Raw genomic sequence first — 16,017 nt, 5'->3', positions numbered from 1 at the left:
CCGAAAAATATTCCTAAGCATTATCACTACGAAGAATGCACAAAGGAGTACTAAATTGAGTCTTAACTTCATTCACAAAAGCACAAAAAATAGAGAACAACTCAGAAAGATTCTTCATTAAATAAAGCCAATTAACTCTTAAATAGTCATCAACAAAAGTAATAAAATAACGAAATCCCAATTTAGAGACAACCGGACAAGGGCCCTATACATCGGAATGAACTAAAGCAAAAGGTTGATTAGACCTTTAATTGACTCTGGGAGGATTGCTTACACAGTGAAGCTTCCCATACTTACAAGATTCACAATTTAGACTAGAAAGAGACTGAAAACGAGAATCTAAAATCCATAAACTCTGCAAGAATGGATGACCTAAATGACAATGTACTTGGTGAGGAGATGCCAAACTCGAACATGCCACAGACAAAGTGTCTTCAAGAAGATACAACCCCCCCCCAACTCACGACCTCTGCCAATTGTCTTCTTCATCGTAAGGTCTTGAAAGACACATGAATCAGAAAGAAAAGTTACAAAACAGTTATAGGTTTTAGTAAACTTAGAAACAAACAGGAGGTTAAAGGGAAACTCAGGTAAGCAAACAACAAAGGATAAGGATAGAGGAGTGGCTTAAACAGTGCCTGTACCAGTCACTTTAGCTAAAGAACCATCAACTAAGGTAACACTAGAGGATGATGCACAAAAGGAAAAAAATATACCTGAGACCCCACTCATGTGGTCCAATGCTCCTGAATCAATGATCCAGGGGTGGGAAGCAGTCAAAAGACATGCAGTGGCATTACATGTCTGACCAAAAGTAGCAGTAGAAGACTGGGAAGACTGAGAAATTTGGAACTGGGTAAAGCGAGCATAATCCTCATAAGACATCATCACAGTCTTACCCTCAGAATGAGAAGATGAGGGAATAGTAGACTTAGTAGTGGTCGCAGAATTAGCAAATTGTTGTTGTGATGGTTTGCCATGACGTTTCCAGCAAAAGCGTTGGATATGTCCAGTGCAACCACAAATCCACAATGGTGACAAGTCTTCACTATGCCTAAAAGATCTGAACCAGAAGTAGGTGCTTTCCCAGATATAGAGGCTTTGTTAGAACCACCCCCACGACCACGGCCACCACCAGCCCCTGTCCCACTACTAGGACCACGGCTAGGTGTGAAGGAAGCCAAGGCTGAACTATCCACAGTAGTAGAATCATGAGAAGTCTCACGAGATACTCGTAGAACTTGTGAAAAAGTATCAGAAAGGGTGGCTACCTTATCACCACCAAGTATCTGGGAACAAACAGAGTTCCTTGACTGTATCAATATGAGTTACTAGATCAACAATCTAGTTATCTATAGAGTTCAGAAGCTGTCCCAAAATGCGTGCATCAACTGTATCCCTTGCGGTATCACTTGCTGAGTTGCTGGTTTGGTCTTGGTCAAATGATCTTGCTGATCCCTACCAATCAACACCAATCTAACAATCTTCTTCCATTGTTGGAAGTAGTTGATTCCCTCTAACTTCTTCTCAGTAATACGGTTAGACATTTCAGCAAACACAAAGGATGCAAAATTAGAAGAAGAAACTTGAGAAAATCGATCTCAGCTCCCAACACCCTGAATGTCGATCTCAGCTTGACATTTCAACAAACACAAAGGATGCAAAGGCAGAAGAAGAAACTTGAGGAAATCGATCTCAGCTTCCAAAACCCTCAAAGTGAGGTTGATTTCCAACTTCAAATACCATAAGAATTAATCTCCAGTCACTGTGGTGAAGAAACCAGTCACAAACATGCAACCAAAACTAGATTTCAATGCCTTTCTGCAGAACTTGATCTCAAAAACCCAGACAGGAACTCAACTTTCAGTTCTGCCCCAAAAATTGATACAAAAACTTCAACAAAACTTGATTTCCATGGTCTTGAATGTATTCTTCACTCCATAGATCGATCTCCACCAACAAAGAAGACCTAGTTCTCAATCTCCAGTGAGGAACTAGTCTTTAAACAATTCAAAAATACAGCATACAGTGTTGCACCCCTTTCACATGAAAACCGAAGAGCCTCTGAAGACTTTGAACTGAGATGAATCAATCAATGACAATTGAAACCTAGAAAGGGAAGAGACAAGAAGCTAGGAAGGTTGTAGCAGTCCCTAGAGATCTTGCTCTGATACCATGCAAGTGTAAACAACAAAAAAGGAAAGAAAGAAGAAGAGAAGAGGAGAAGAAGAATGAGAATCGGGTAGCTTTGGAGTTTCTCACATAATGTGTAAGCTCCACATTCACTATATATAATGACTTAAGAGACACAATAGGAAATAAGAAAACTGAAAATACCTAAACTACCCCTGAACAGAATTTTTTACTGCTTGCAAGATTCAGAATTCTGATTTGCACACTGTTTTATTCAAATTCTAGAATCCTAGTACAAGTATGTTTCCTTCAAAACTCAGTATTCAGATCTGACTTTTCAAATCTGTTATCAGAATACCATTCTAATTTCCATTGCTGAACAATCTTTGTTAAGTTGGTTCAGATTCTCAGTTTCAGCCATCAAGTTGAACAATCCTACGTCAAGTCGGTTGCTTAAAATCCCTGTTTTCTAAGTAGAACAAAGATGGAATATACAGTGTGTAACTTTAGTTGCACTAGGACGGTTAATGAGGTGGTCAATATTGATGAGAAGGAGATTCCACAAAGTGATTATTTTAGGTATCTAGGCTCAATCATAAGTAAAGAAGGTGACATAGAGGATGATATTGCTCAAAGAATTAAAATAGGTTGGATGAAGTGGAAAGGTGCGTCCAAAGTGTTGTGTGATCGGCGAATTCCTTTAAAGCTTAAAGGAAAATTTTATAGGATTGTCATACGACCGGCTATGATGTATGGTGCGAAATGTTGGGCAGTTAAGAAGCAACATATAGATAAACTAAGTGTAGAGGAGATGAGGATGTGAGATGGATGTGTGGCAAAACAAGGAAGAACAAAGTAAGGAACGACTACATTAGAGGCGAGTGATTTGATTCATGATAAGCTACAAGAAATTCATTTGAGGTGGCATAGCCATGTTCAACAGAGGCCTTGGGATGCTCCAGTTCGGACGAGTGATTTGATTCAGATTGAAAGATCTAAAAGAGCCAGGGGCAGGCCTAAAATAACCCAAGAAGAGGTCGTAAGGAAAGACATGCATAGCATAGACCTTGTACCATGCATGGCTTTGAATAGAGCTGATTGGAGAGCAATGATCCATGTAGACAACCCCAATTAGTTGGGATAAGGCTATATTGTCATCGTTATAGTTAAGACTTCGATCTGTTCTTAATTCATTAAATCAGATCAATTATAGACTGTTGTAGGAATTCTGAAATTTCTTGTTATTAGTATGACAGTTTCCCCTGATATTTCATTTTCATCCTTTAATCAGGAAATCTCCATATCTTTAAATTTTTCCATCAGATTTAGATCATTTTTCTACACCCATTATAATGACTGATAAGAGCATTCAACCAGAATTTTATGCGCATCAAAATTGTTCTGGTTGAGTTATTCAACTTTCTCCTAATCTGCTTCTTATTTTTTTCCCTGTGATCCCGTTGCAAGCTGGTCTCCTACTGCATCTCACTGGTTTGGAGCTAGCACTGCATCACATAAAACCCTTCCTTTAATAACCCCTTAGCTACACCACCCTTTACAATAAATTTTGCTTTATATTACACCATAGACTAAAATTACAGGAAAAAATCCCAGTGCTCTTAATAGGTCTACAACCATAAAATGCTTATGGTTGCGACAATTAAGAAGCCATAACTCGATCAATTAATTAGAAAATCCTTATCTAAACCATCTGCATTTGGCTACACAAGTACGCTTCCAAAATTGTGCTCTATCTATGCCTCTTAAGGCCATACCTTCTGTTAAAAGCCTAAAGTTTCAGCTAAATAAGATCTCAACTCCTCACTTGGCAATCATAAACTAACAATAAACGATAATTTGTGTCATTTATTGTATAGGAAAAATCCATCCGAAGTAACATTGAAAACATTCAGGATAGAACATACCTTCTTCTGGGATGATATTTTGTCATCAAATATTTTTTTCGCCTCTTCACCAAGGATATTAGGTTTTTTACGCATCTCAGTTTTTGATCGTTCCAATTTAAGATGACTTGGAGACGTCTCTAATTTGTCAAAAGTTGTTTCTATGTTGTCAGCATACAACATTCCCACAGGCAACGTATTCGCTCTAGCGAAGCACCTGTCAACAGTCCCTGGGAAATACAGATCAGAAACAGCATTGATTACAAATAGTGAGTTATCTGAATGTTAAACTATCAAACCATGTCCATAAAGCATCTTAATTGTATTCATCCAAAAACGACCAATAAAATCCACTTGCAAAAAACAAACTTCCATTTCATGCATTGAAAAAATATGCAGAAAAATATACTGGGAACACTGGTTTTGAGAATTAAAAAGGGAATGAGCAAACTTCAAAACATGACACAAGGGAAACGTAATGTACACCATAAAATAAGTGAACTCTTCTGATAAGAACAAATCATAAGCAGACAAGCAAATCAACAGAGACGTAAATATTATCATCATCAAGGAACAACAGCAATTTGACTTTTCTTTCAGTTATGGCAAGCACAATGAGCTGACCAAATAACATAGGTCAATGTGCAATGTGACCTTCTCAAAGGGCAAGCCAAGTCTTTTTTGGCCCCTTGATCCTCTCTCCCCCCAATCTCACCTTCCCCTATTGCAATCCTTATGGTGGGGTCCCCTGCGGTCCTTACTCCTTTGCCTATTCCCTCTGTGCCCCCAGCCCACCACCCCATCCTCTTTGGCTGATCCCGTTGGGCTTAATGGGACAGTTACTTCTTGCCATTTGAGCCATTGTTCTAAACCTTCATTCCTAGCCCACACTCGTTTGGGCCTAAACTCAAACATTGGGTCAACCCCCTCTGTGCCCCAGTCTAATGCCCCCCGTCCCTCCGAGTTTTTCACCGTCGTAACCCCAGCTCCCCTCCTCTCCCTAAGAATCGTCCCTAAATTGCCTACTCCCTGCCCTGCCCAGAGAAGCTTTTGCCTCTGAGCTTGTTTATCAAAGGCCATGCCTTCTATCGTGAGACTATGGATCCGGGATAGAGTTATTTCGTTGGGGCTGGCATTGGGTGTCTTTTGAAAACCAAGCATTTCCCGTCTTTAGCGCGATGTTTCTGTTGGGGCTCTTGCCTTCCTTTTTGCTAGTCCTTGCCTTTTATGGCAGGGCTATGTAATTGGCTCGTGCTTGTATGTTCCCTCCCCCACCCCCTGCCTTTTTCCCTTTGGTAATGAATTTTTTATTCATCCAAAAAAAAAAAAACATAGGTCGATGTGGACAAAATGTCCACAAAGTTTGAGTGCCAAGCGAGCTGCCAAATGGTAGGCCTAAGCAAAAGCACAGGAATCTGTTCCTTGGGTTCCTTGGCTGCAATTCCAGGAAACCTGCTACTAACAAACAAGAGGAAAAAAAAAATACACGAGGAAAGATACGATTTTATACAAATTATACTTACTGTTTTGGGGAGTGATAAATAACAAATTTTATCGATGAAAAGAGAAAGTACAAAGTGGTAAAAAGGATACAGAATACATAGAAATACTACAACACAGGCAGTCCTCCTCAAAAGGACCAACTAATGTAGCTCTAGATAGGCAAAGGACCTACTAGAGGCCAAATATCCAGGACCTAATGATAAAGGAACCAAGGGGCTGCTGGTTCTGCAATTGCAACATAGCAGAATTGTAGTTTTAGGTCAAAACTAGCGTTATGTGTAGGGTATTGAGATTGGATCTTATTTAGTAATGATAGACAGGTCTAGGGGTAGCTAATGGTATAGGTTAAGTTAGGTTTGAATGAGTTTCTAAATTCCAGAAAATTAGGGTTAGGGTTTCGGGTTTTGGGAAACAGGAAAAGTAGCTAAAACTAGGGTTAAAGATGGGAATCTGGACCAGGGCTTCTGGCCGAGTGCTAGGGGCAATGGGAAGGAGGGTTCGGCTGTAATATGGTGTAATTCTGATGCCTGGTTAGGTCTAGACAGAATTCTAGGGCTTTCAGGGTTTTACAGAGACAATGTGGATTAGGATTTGAGTGGGGGAATGGGGCAGAGCTTAAGGTCGAGTGTAAGGGGTGTGGAAAGGGAGCTGTAGTCTGAATTTGGGTTGAATCTGCTTAAGGATGAAGGCTGGCTGGAGTTAAGAAGATCTAGGGTTTTGAGGGCATTCAAATAAATAAAAGGGGATCAATTGGGGGAGGGATTGGAGGGTTAGGAACAAAATTTGAAGCTCAATCTTAACAGCAGATTCCACTGGCAGCAAGCTTGAACAATGGAGAAGGATAGAACCACCTTCAATGGAGATCCTCCCAATCGTCTCGATGCAAGGAGTCGTAGGAGATCCACCTACCCTTTCCATCTTATATAACCACAAGGATGAAAGCTCTCAAGGAGCAGCAGCAGCAACAATGGCGGCAGCACAATTCTGTCTTTTTTTTAAATTCATCAACTGTGTGGGAGCCTCCCATGATTTTCTTTTATTTATAACATGGCCATAGGCCAAATCCTAATACAATCAAATTACTTCCCTCACTTAAATCGTGGAGGGGTGGGGACCTAATAAAACAACTTTAAAACTTAAAATAAAAAGACCTAATTGTCCCTAAGAACTTAAAATAAAAGACTTAATAAAAATCACTTAAATTGAACCATGGTTTGAACCGGTTCAATTTAAGTTTACAAATAAGCTGAAATAAATACCAAGTATGGAAAACACTAAAATGCAAACCTAAGCTACGACTCCTAAATTAAGCCCTAATTTCGGGGTTGCTTCTTCTTCTTCTTCTTCTTCTTCTTCTTCTTCTTCTTCTTCCTCCTTCGGGTTTGGACACTTGGTGCTACATCAACAACTCCCTCTCCCCCACCCAATACAAGCCCATTTGCACTTCTTGGTTGCCAACGGAACTAAATATCAGCTTGGGATACAATCTGCCCAATAGACTTTATTAGGTTAATATCATCAAGGAGTCTCCCTTGAATCCATCTTCCATCCAATCACGTTGGCTGGATTCCCTTCCACTATTGCATGAATTCACCCCTTGCTCAACAAGAAAACAATTCCTGTTGTTAGAGCTAACAATTCTTCACTAGTAGAGTCTCCTTCACCAATAGGCCCCAAAAAAAATCTACCCTCACTTCCATCCCACCCGATCACTTCCCCAATACCCGAGAACTCATAGTTGCCAAGGGAGGGAACATCCATGTTGAGCTTAGCCACACCTTCGGGAGGGGGCTGCCAGCCTGATACCTTATCAATTTCCTGTCCCTAATGAAAAGGAGCGGATTCCAGTCTCTGAGTAACCAATACTCTTGAAAACACTAACATTCTGTACTCTATACTTATTTATAACCAATCAACACCCTGCAAAGAGCCACCGGTTTAATTTCCCTTTCTATACACCTATTTCTATTTGGATTGGTGAAATCTCTTCTTCTTAAGTGTACCAATCCACAACATTCGTAATTTCTCCATTTTCTTTGATGCAAACAACAGTATTGACATGGAAGTAAAATGGTAAGCTTCCCGATCCATGTTGTATTACCATTATACTCCATTAAGTGATAAACACCATCTCTTCCAACAAACCTATCAATCTTCCAATCATTCCATAATGGAATTGAGGAGGAAGATGGAAGTAGATGAAACATAGTAATCCCGCAGCACCCCAATCTACTAGCACATTCCCAAACAAGACTCTACACCATCCCACCAATGCCATTGAGATAGAGTAAAATTCCACTAATTCCTTTCAAAGATTTCAACTTTCACCCAATGGCTCCAACAGGCTGGTAACACCACTGATTTTGCAAAATAGCCAAAACAATTCAATCGACCTTCCATTGTATTTTCACCCACGAGGTCCCATTTCAATTTCTTTTGGATGAATTAATTTATAATTTTTCCTTCCTAGTCTGTCGCTACCTGTCCATATCAACATCCTCAACTCAATCCCATTCATTCTACAAAGAATGTTGTCCCTTGATTGCCCAATATTTTGCTCCATTTTGCATGGCGTCTCTACCTAAGTGCCTTCAATAGTAATATAACATAAATGAGCAATTGTGAGTACAGTTAACCAGATCAGCTACTCTTTTCTGCCTAATGCAATCTGAAAACCCAGATTATGCATGTCAGATGCAAGAAGACCCAATGATCAAATCTGTGATCATAATTGAGATAAAGAAAGCAACTGCATTGTTAAGGAAATAAATCAGATTTATGGAAGGGGAAGGAAAGGAGAGGAGATTTATCATCTCGGGAGGAAGAAGAGAAGAAAATATGTTTGGTATACCCAAGGTTTAAAGTATCGGTCGGGTGATTTTAAGAGACGTATCGTATCGGAGATACATATCGAACAGTGCAAAAACGCATGGAAATGGTCAAGATACACATGGAAATAAGCTTTTGGAACAAAAAAACAATATAAACAAGCAATAGAGTTACTCTACATAAACAATAAAATGGCTGAAAATCATATATTTGAGTTCAAATCCTTGCCAATGTTCAATTTTGATGCGTCTAATAGCTTAGTTTAACCTAAATGCATGGATTTATAGCAAAAAACAAAACTAAAAAGCATGATTTGAGTAAAAACATCAAGTTATTTCAAAAAGCACCTTTTCCTATGAAACCCCCTTCAATCTTTGATTTCAGCTTCTTAGATGATGCAAAGGATGATGTTTTTCCACTCCTTGATTCGTTTTCAAGTGTTGCATGGAAGCCCCAAGTAGGTAAGTGTGAAAATTCGAGTTTAGAAGCAAGATTTCAAGGTTTTCCAACTAGGTTTAGGGTGTTTTGCCCACCTCTGGGCTTGCTGTGTCGACTTTATGACTAAACAGATGACTAAACAGAGGGTTTAGGGTGTTTTTTCCGCCTCTAGGCTTGTTGTGTCGACTTTATGAGAAAACAAAGGGTTTAACTACTTTGTATCGAGCTGTATCGTCCAATACATCTTGATACGTATTAATGTCCATTTAATGCGTTGTTTCGATCGTATCGAGTGTACATATCATATCGATCCATATTGGCCGATACAATTTAAAATATTTAAAAAAAAAAAAAAAAAGGACGTATCGATACCGACCGATTCGATACGATACGGACCGATACTTTAAACACTGGGTATACCAATCTTGCATGCACTGCTCAACAGCACCAAAACTCTTAAATTATTAAAAAAAAAAAAACTCACATTCTTTACTCAAACAATCTCTAATTGACGGGGGTGTATTACATATTACATATATATAGACCTTTTAAAACTCCTAATTTGACTCATAAAAGAATTCTTTTTTTTTTGTGAATATAATATATTACCGAACCCCAGGAAGGGGCAGGGGGGAAGGGGATATACAAAGAGGAAAGGGGGAGAGAGAGGGAGGGGGGAAGCCGAGAGCCAACCTATGCAGAGGTGGGGGCCTGCAAAATAGAAAGATCAAGACCCCAGGATACAACAATATTCCTGTTCCTTGGGGTAACAATAATGGATCTATGAGGGATAAAACTGAGCTTGGATGAGACATCGAAAGAGATGGCTTTCCAAATCATATCAAAAGATCTAGAGTTGGAAGTCCATCTCCTAAGATTCTTTTCCATCCAAATGTGGTAGATAGCAGAGCCAAAAACAAGCTTTCTGACAGTGTCGCATATTGTGTCTCCAGTAAAGGTCATATCCAACCAGAGCCATTCCCTATCAAAGGCGAGGGGTCTCCTACTACACGGCCAAATGGAGGTAAGGGCTTTTTTCCAGATGGTAGCGGTAAATGGGCAAGCAAAGAAGAGATGGGCTAAGTCCTCGGAGCCATTCCAACAAAAGATGCAAGAGGGGGCGACAGGGATGTGACGGTGGAGGAGGAATGCTTGGGTAGGAAGGCAAAGGCTATGGGATCTCCAAACAGTGAAGCTATGGCGAGGTATATGGCCTTTGAACCAAACTAGCTTGTGCCAAGGGACAGGGGTGCCAGGGTTCCTAAAGAAGTTCCAAGCTGAACCGAAGCTAAAGAGGCCGTTGGAGGAGGGAAGCCAAATAACCTTACCCGCATGGGGGGAGGAAGGGGGGAGGGGGGAGGGACGGCCAGATCTGAGAAAGGACGTTGAGGAGAGGGGAGGGAGGGGACCAAGAGCCATGAGTAATAATGACAGAAAGAGGGGCAGATTTAGGAATGCCAGAGGAGTAGATCGACCTCGGCCCAAAGACGTTGAAAAGGACTCCGATAGGATGCCAAGGATCAAGCCAAAGGGAGGTGGAGGATCCATTGACAATGGAGGTGGAGATGGCTCAAAGGGCGAGGGGTCGAAGGAGGAGAATCTTGCGCCAGATCCAAGACAAGTCAGAGGGGATGGGGACAATCCAGAAGGAGTCCTTTTTGAGAAGATAGGAGTGGATCCAATACACTCAAGTCTACCCGTATAGGATAGAAGTTTGCCTTTCCAGAGCTGGAGACACTTACGGATGTTATCGAGCATGGGAATGCAGTGATGAATAGAAAGCCTAGCAGGGATAAGAGGAAGGCCGAGGTATTTGATAGGGAGGGTTCCAATGGAGAAGCCAGTCAGACCTCCGAAGGGTCTCTTTTGTTAGAGTTATTAGTTCTCATGTCCTAGGGGTATTTCTGGAACTAGATATTAACTAGTTTCCTTATTATGTAATTTCTACTTTTTCTTTCTTTTTACCCTTTACCTCCCTAGGGAGGTTGGATGTAATAGGTCAAGACATCATATTTGAGTAATATAGGTGTGGAGGGAGAAATCCCAAAATACACAACTTACAACCGAGACTCTTTCTCCTCCTTGTTCTTCTCCTATTCTTCTTCTTCTTCTTCTTCTTCCACCTTCAACTTCTTCTTCTTCTTCTACTTACACTCTCAATCTCAATCTTAACTTGGTATCAGAGCGCAGGTTTTGAGAGTCGTATCCAATCTCCCTCTCCCTATTTTTTCCTCTCTTTGGAATCCAAGAACATAAGGGATTCCAAGGAAGAGGCTCTTATGTAAACTGCTTGTTGAAGGAGTCTGAAATAGGTTATTTTCAACCTATTCAAGTTAGTGATGCTGCCTCTTGAGCTACTTTGAAGCCCTGATGAAGTTTTGGAGCTCACCCAGCTTTTTCTAGGTTTTCCGCCAGGTTCCTGTTGCAGGTCTTGTATCTCCTTCTCTCGGGCTGTGTTTGGATCATGGAGTAGCTCTTTAAGATCGTTTCTGATTCCTATTTATTCCCCTTATGCTTGCACTTGATGGATATGAAGCTATTTGGAGCATAACTCATTCTCGTGTGACCTCTGTTTCTGCCCAGGTAAAGCTGAGACTGATATTTGGTTCTTTTTCTTGTACTTGGAGTACAGAGGCTCTTCTCTTAGTTGAGAAATAATTATGGACATCTTGTCTCAAGTCTTGCAACAGTATTAAGTGTTTTTGTTGCTTGGAAAGTGTGTGGGTAAAGGCTGTTCCAGCTTATGCTATTTTTCTTCCCGCTGGAATTTCTTTTTTTCTGTTGTTGGAATCATTTCTTGGGTTGAGTGTGTACTCCCCACTTCTTGTTGGGACCCTTGTGTATGGTCAAGTGTTCCTTTCCTTAAACTATGGTTGATTCATCAACATCTGGTCTTGGTTCGGCTGATTCACAGCCCACTCCAACAGCTCCTCGGTTGTTTTATGAGAACACCCATCTACAGATCTCCTTTGTGCAGCTTGATGGCACTAATTACTTGGACTGGTCACACTCTGTGAAGCTTTCTCTTCGAAGCAAAGGGAAGCTTGGGTATATTACAGGTGCCATTAAAGCCCCAGAGCCCAATTCACCTACCTATGGAACATGGGAGACAGAAAACTCTACAGTGATGACCTGGTTAATCTTCTTCATGAAACCCGAGATTAGGAGAAGATTTATAAGAAAAGAAACTGCCAAGGCAATATGGGACAGTGTCACCCTGACCTTTGACAGAGTGGATGACTCTGCCAAGGTTTATCAGCTCCACCAGAGAATTAACTCAATGAAACAAGGTGACAAGACCATTTCTGAGTACTACAGTGCTTTTCTTGGTCTTTTGGAGGAGTATGACCACTACGGGGACCTCCAGTTGACTAAGCCAGAGGATGAAGCCAAAGTACACCGGACCCCTGAAAAGGAGCGTGTCTTCTCCTTACTTGGTGGTTTGAATCTTTACTATAAGCCAATTAGGCTTCAGATCTTAGGAGGTTTCCCTTTCCATCTCTTAGTGAGGTCTGTAGTTACTTACAGAGTGAGGAAACTCGACGTACTACTATGGCACCAACATCTGTTCCATCTCTTGAGTGGTCAGCCCTCAGTATGAGTTCCTTCCGAGACACCAGTGGAGGTGGTAGAGGCCAAGGGCCTAACCGTACTGAAGAAAGAGTAGTGGGGCCAATTGGTGCTAGTGGAGTTGGTCGCGACAGGTTTAAATGTGATCATTGTGGGAGGACAGGACACACCAAGGATAGGTGTTGGTCTCTTCATGGTCGCCCTCCTGGCACTCGTGGTCGTGGTGGCTGTAGAGGGGGAGCTAGAGCACATTCTGTGGTGACTGAGACAGATGCTCCACAAGATGACTCCACTTTGGTAGATGCGGTGTTTCGCAGGGTTATGTCACAGCTGAGCACATCTCCTGCATCCACAGTGGCCAGTTCTTCCTCATCCTCAGCATTACAGGTCTCCACCTCAGCTTCTACTGCAGCCCAGTCTTGGGTCATTGATTCTGGTGCCACTGACTACATGACGGGTACGTCCCATTACTATGATTCCTATACCATTTGTTCTGGTAAGGACAAGGTTAGGGTAGCTGATGGTTCCCTTTCCTCCATCTCTGGTAAGGGCAGTATCCCTGTTACACCGTCTATTCTCTTACTTCTGTCCTTCATGTCCCTAACCTTACTCTTAATCTTTTATCTGTGAGTCACTTGACTAAATCTCTGAATTGTTGTGTCACCTTTTATCCTTCTCATTGTCTTTTTCAGGATTTGGTGACGAAGAGGATTATTGGTAGTGAACGTGAGGAACAAGGCCTGTATCTTTTTTACCCTTTTTTGCCCACAGCTCAGTCCTATGTATGTGGACGTGATGATAGTAGTTCTGTGGAGTCTGTTATGTTATGGCACCGCCGTCTTAGCCATCCATCTTTTGTTGTAACGAGGAAACAATTGCCTCACTTATTTTCTTCTGTTGCTTCTTCTCTTATTTTTCAATGTGAACCATGTATGTTTGCCAAACATTGTTGTTCCTCTTATCCATATCATGGTAATAGAACTGTTGTTCCCTTTCATATTGTGCATACGGATGTTTGGGGACCTTCTCCTACTACTTCCTTATTTGGCTATCATTACTTTGTGTCATTTATTGATGATTTTTCTCGTGCTACTTGGACTGTTCTCATGAAGCATAAGAGTGATGTTTGTGATGCATTTAAAACCTTTTATCAGATGATTCTTACTCAGTTTGACACTCGGCTCAAAATTGCTCGGTCTGATAAAGGGGGTGAATACATGCTTGGTGGCCTCCAAACCTTCTTTTCTAATAATGGCATTATCCATCAGCTAGCGTGTGTTGACACACCCCAACAAAATGGGGTTGCTGAGAGGAAAAATCGCCATTTATTGGAGGTCACCCGCAGTCTCTTGTTTGGCATGAATGTCCCCAAGACCTTCTGGTCTGCTGCCCTTCTCACAGCTTCTTTTCTCATCAACCGCATGCCAACCAAGCGTCTTGATTTCAAATCTCCCTTGGACATTTTATCTCCCAAGGTTTCTGCTTTCTCTCTTCCTCCTAAAGTCTTTGGTTGTGTCTGTTATGTGCATGTTAACAAATTTGCTCGCACTAAACTTGACTCTAAAGCCCTCAAGTGCCTATTCCTTGGGTATTCTTCTACTACTAAGGGTTACAAGTGCTATCACCCTTCTTCCCGTCGGTGCATTATCTCCACGGATGTCACATTCCTTGAATCTATTCCTTTCTTTGCTCCTTCTCAACATCCTCTTCAGGGGGAGCATTGTGGAAGTGAACAGGCTACTGATTATCTTCACTCTCCTCTCCCTATCTCCCCTTTTATGTTTGATATTGGAACACACAAGACTGTGGAGACTGTGGATGTGGGTACTATGGGTGATCAATCACAATTAGGTATGAATACAGAATTGGTGGTTGAGAATGATTCTGGTAAGGAGAAGGATTACCACATTACCTACAAAAAGGGTGAAGGCTTGCATAACAGAGAAAAGCAGATCTACCAAGAGTCCTCTTTGGATCCAGATCCGCATCCTCCTCAATCAGGTGACACTCATTCTCCTCCATCTGATTTAGAGCTTCCTATTGCTGTTAGAAAAGGGAAAAGAGCTTGTACTAATCCTATAGCCCAGTTTGTCTCCTATAACGCTCTCTCTTCTACAAGTATTGCCTTTATTACTGCTCTCTCTACAGATTCTATTCCCAAGAATGTTACTGATGCTATGTCTGACCCAAAGAGGAGACAAGCTATGTTTGAGGAGATGATGGCTCTTGAGAAGAATGGCACTTGGCAGTTGGTAGATCCTCCCAAGGGATGTATCCCTGTTGGATGCAGATGGGTCTATACAATCAAGTATAAATCCGATGGTACTGTTGAAAGATACAAAGCAAGGTTAGTAGCCAAAGGGTACAGTCAGGTCTATGGGATTGATTATCAGGAGACATTTGCTCCAGTAGCTAAGCACAACTCCATAAGAGTTCTTTTATCTCTGGCTGCCAATAAAGATTGGCCTCTATATCAATTAGATGTGAAGAATGCCTTTCTTCATGGTGACTTGGAAGAGGAAGCGTACATGCAACCCCCACCGGGCTTTAAAGTACCCTAAGCTGAAGGGAAGGTGTGCCTCCTCAAGAAGGCACTATATGGGCTCAAACAATCTCCAAAGGCATGGTTTGAACGCTTTCGACAAACTATTCTTCAGAATGGATATTCCCAGAGTCAAGCAGATCACACTCTCTTTACCAAGCGGGGCAATGGTACCATCACAACTCTCATTGTTTATGTTGATGATATTGTAGTCACTGGAGATGATATTGCTGAGATAGATAAACTGAAAAGCTACTTGGCTAAACAGTTTGAAATCAAAGATCTGGGCCCCTTGAAGTATTTCTTAGACATTGAAGTATCAAGGAACAAGAAAGGAATCAACATATGTCAACGAAAGTTTGTGCTTGATTTGTTGACAGAGACAGGGATGTTAGGATGTAAACCAGCAAGTTCTCCTATTGAGCAGAATCACAAACTAGGAAAAGATTGTGGTTCTCCTCTTGTTGATGCAGGAAAGTACCAGAGGCTAGTTGGGAAGCTTATTTACCCTTCTATGACAAGCCCAGATATCTCCTATGCAGTGGGAGTAGTGAGCCAATTTATGCATGCCCCCAAGAGTGGTCACTTAGATGTTGTGTATCGTATTCTGAGATATTTGAAATCATGCCCAAGGAAAGGTTTGTTGTATGCCAGGCACAACCACCTGAAAGTGGAAGGTTTTACTGATGCTGATTGGGCTGGCTCTATCACAGACAGGAGGTCTACCTCCGGCTACTGTACCTTTGTGGGAGGTAACTTGGTTACATGGAGAAGCAAAAAACAGTCGGTTGTAGCTAAATCCAGTGCCGAAGCAGAATTTAGAGCTATGGCTCATGGAGTGTGTGAACTTAAATGGTTGAAAAGACTTGTTCAGGAATTGGGTTTTGGCACTGTAGGTCCTATGAGGCTTTACTATAATAACAAGGCTGCCATCAGTATTGCCCACAATCCTGTACAACATGACAGAACCAAGCACATTGAAGTGGATCAACACTTCATCAAGGAGAAGATTGACTCTGGCTGTATTTGCACTCCTTTTGTTAAGACTGGTGATCAACTAGCTGACATCTTCACCGAAGGCCCTTGCCTCTCCTCAGT

The 16,017-nt window shown here is 41.5% G+C and overlaps 1 protein-coding gene across 1 annotated transcript in view; it reads right to left on the bottom strand.

Annotated features, from left to right (window-relative positions):
* The window catches only part of LOC122667921 (sterol 3-beta-glucosyltransferase UGT80A2), a 64,071-nt gene that overhangs the window by 36,592 nt on the left and 11,462 nt on the right, over nucleotides 1-16,017 (bottom strand). Inside the window, exon 2 of the mRNA XM_043864403.1 lies at nucleotides 4,059-4,267. Coding sequence (XP_043720338.1) covers nucleotides 4,059-4,267 — 209 coding nt within the window. The remainder of the gene's footprint in view (nucleotides 1-4,058; nucleotides 4,268-16,017) is intronic.

The sequence above is a fragment of the Telopea speciosissima genome, chromosome 7 (assembly GCF_018873765.1).
Source record: "Telopea speciosissima isolate NSW1024214 ecotype Mountain lineage chromosome 7, Tspe_v1, whole genome shotgun sequence".
Taxonomy (NCBI): Eukaryota; Viridiplantae; Streptophyta; class Magnoliopsida; order Proteales; family Proteaceae; genus Telopea; species Telopea speciosissima.
This window is presented reverse-complemented; position numbering and strand designations above follow the sequence as displayed.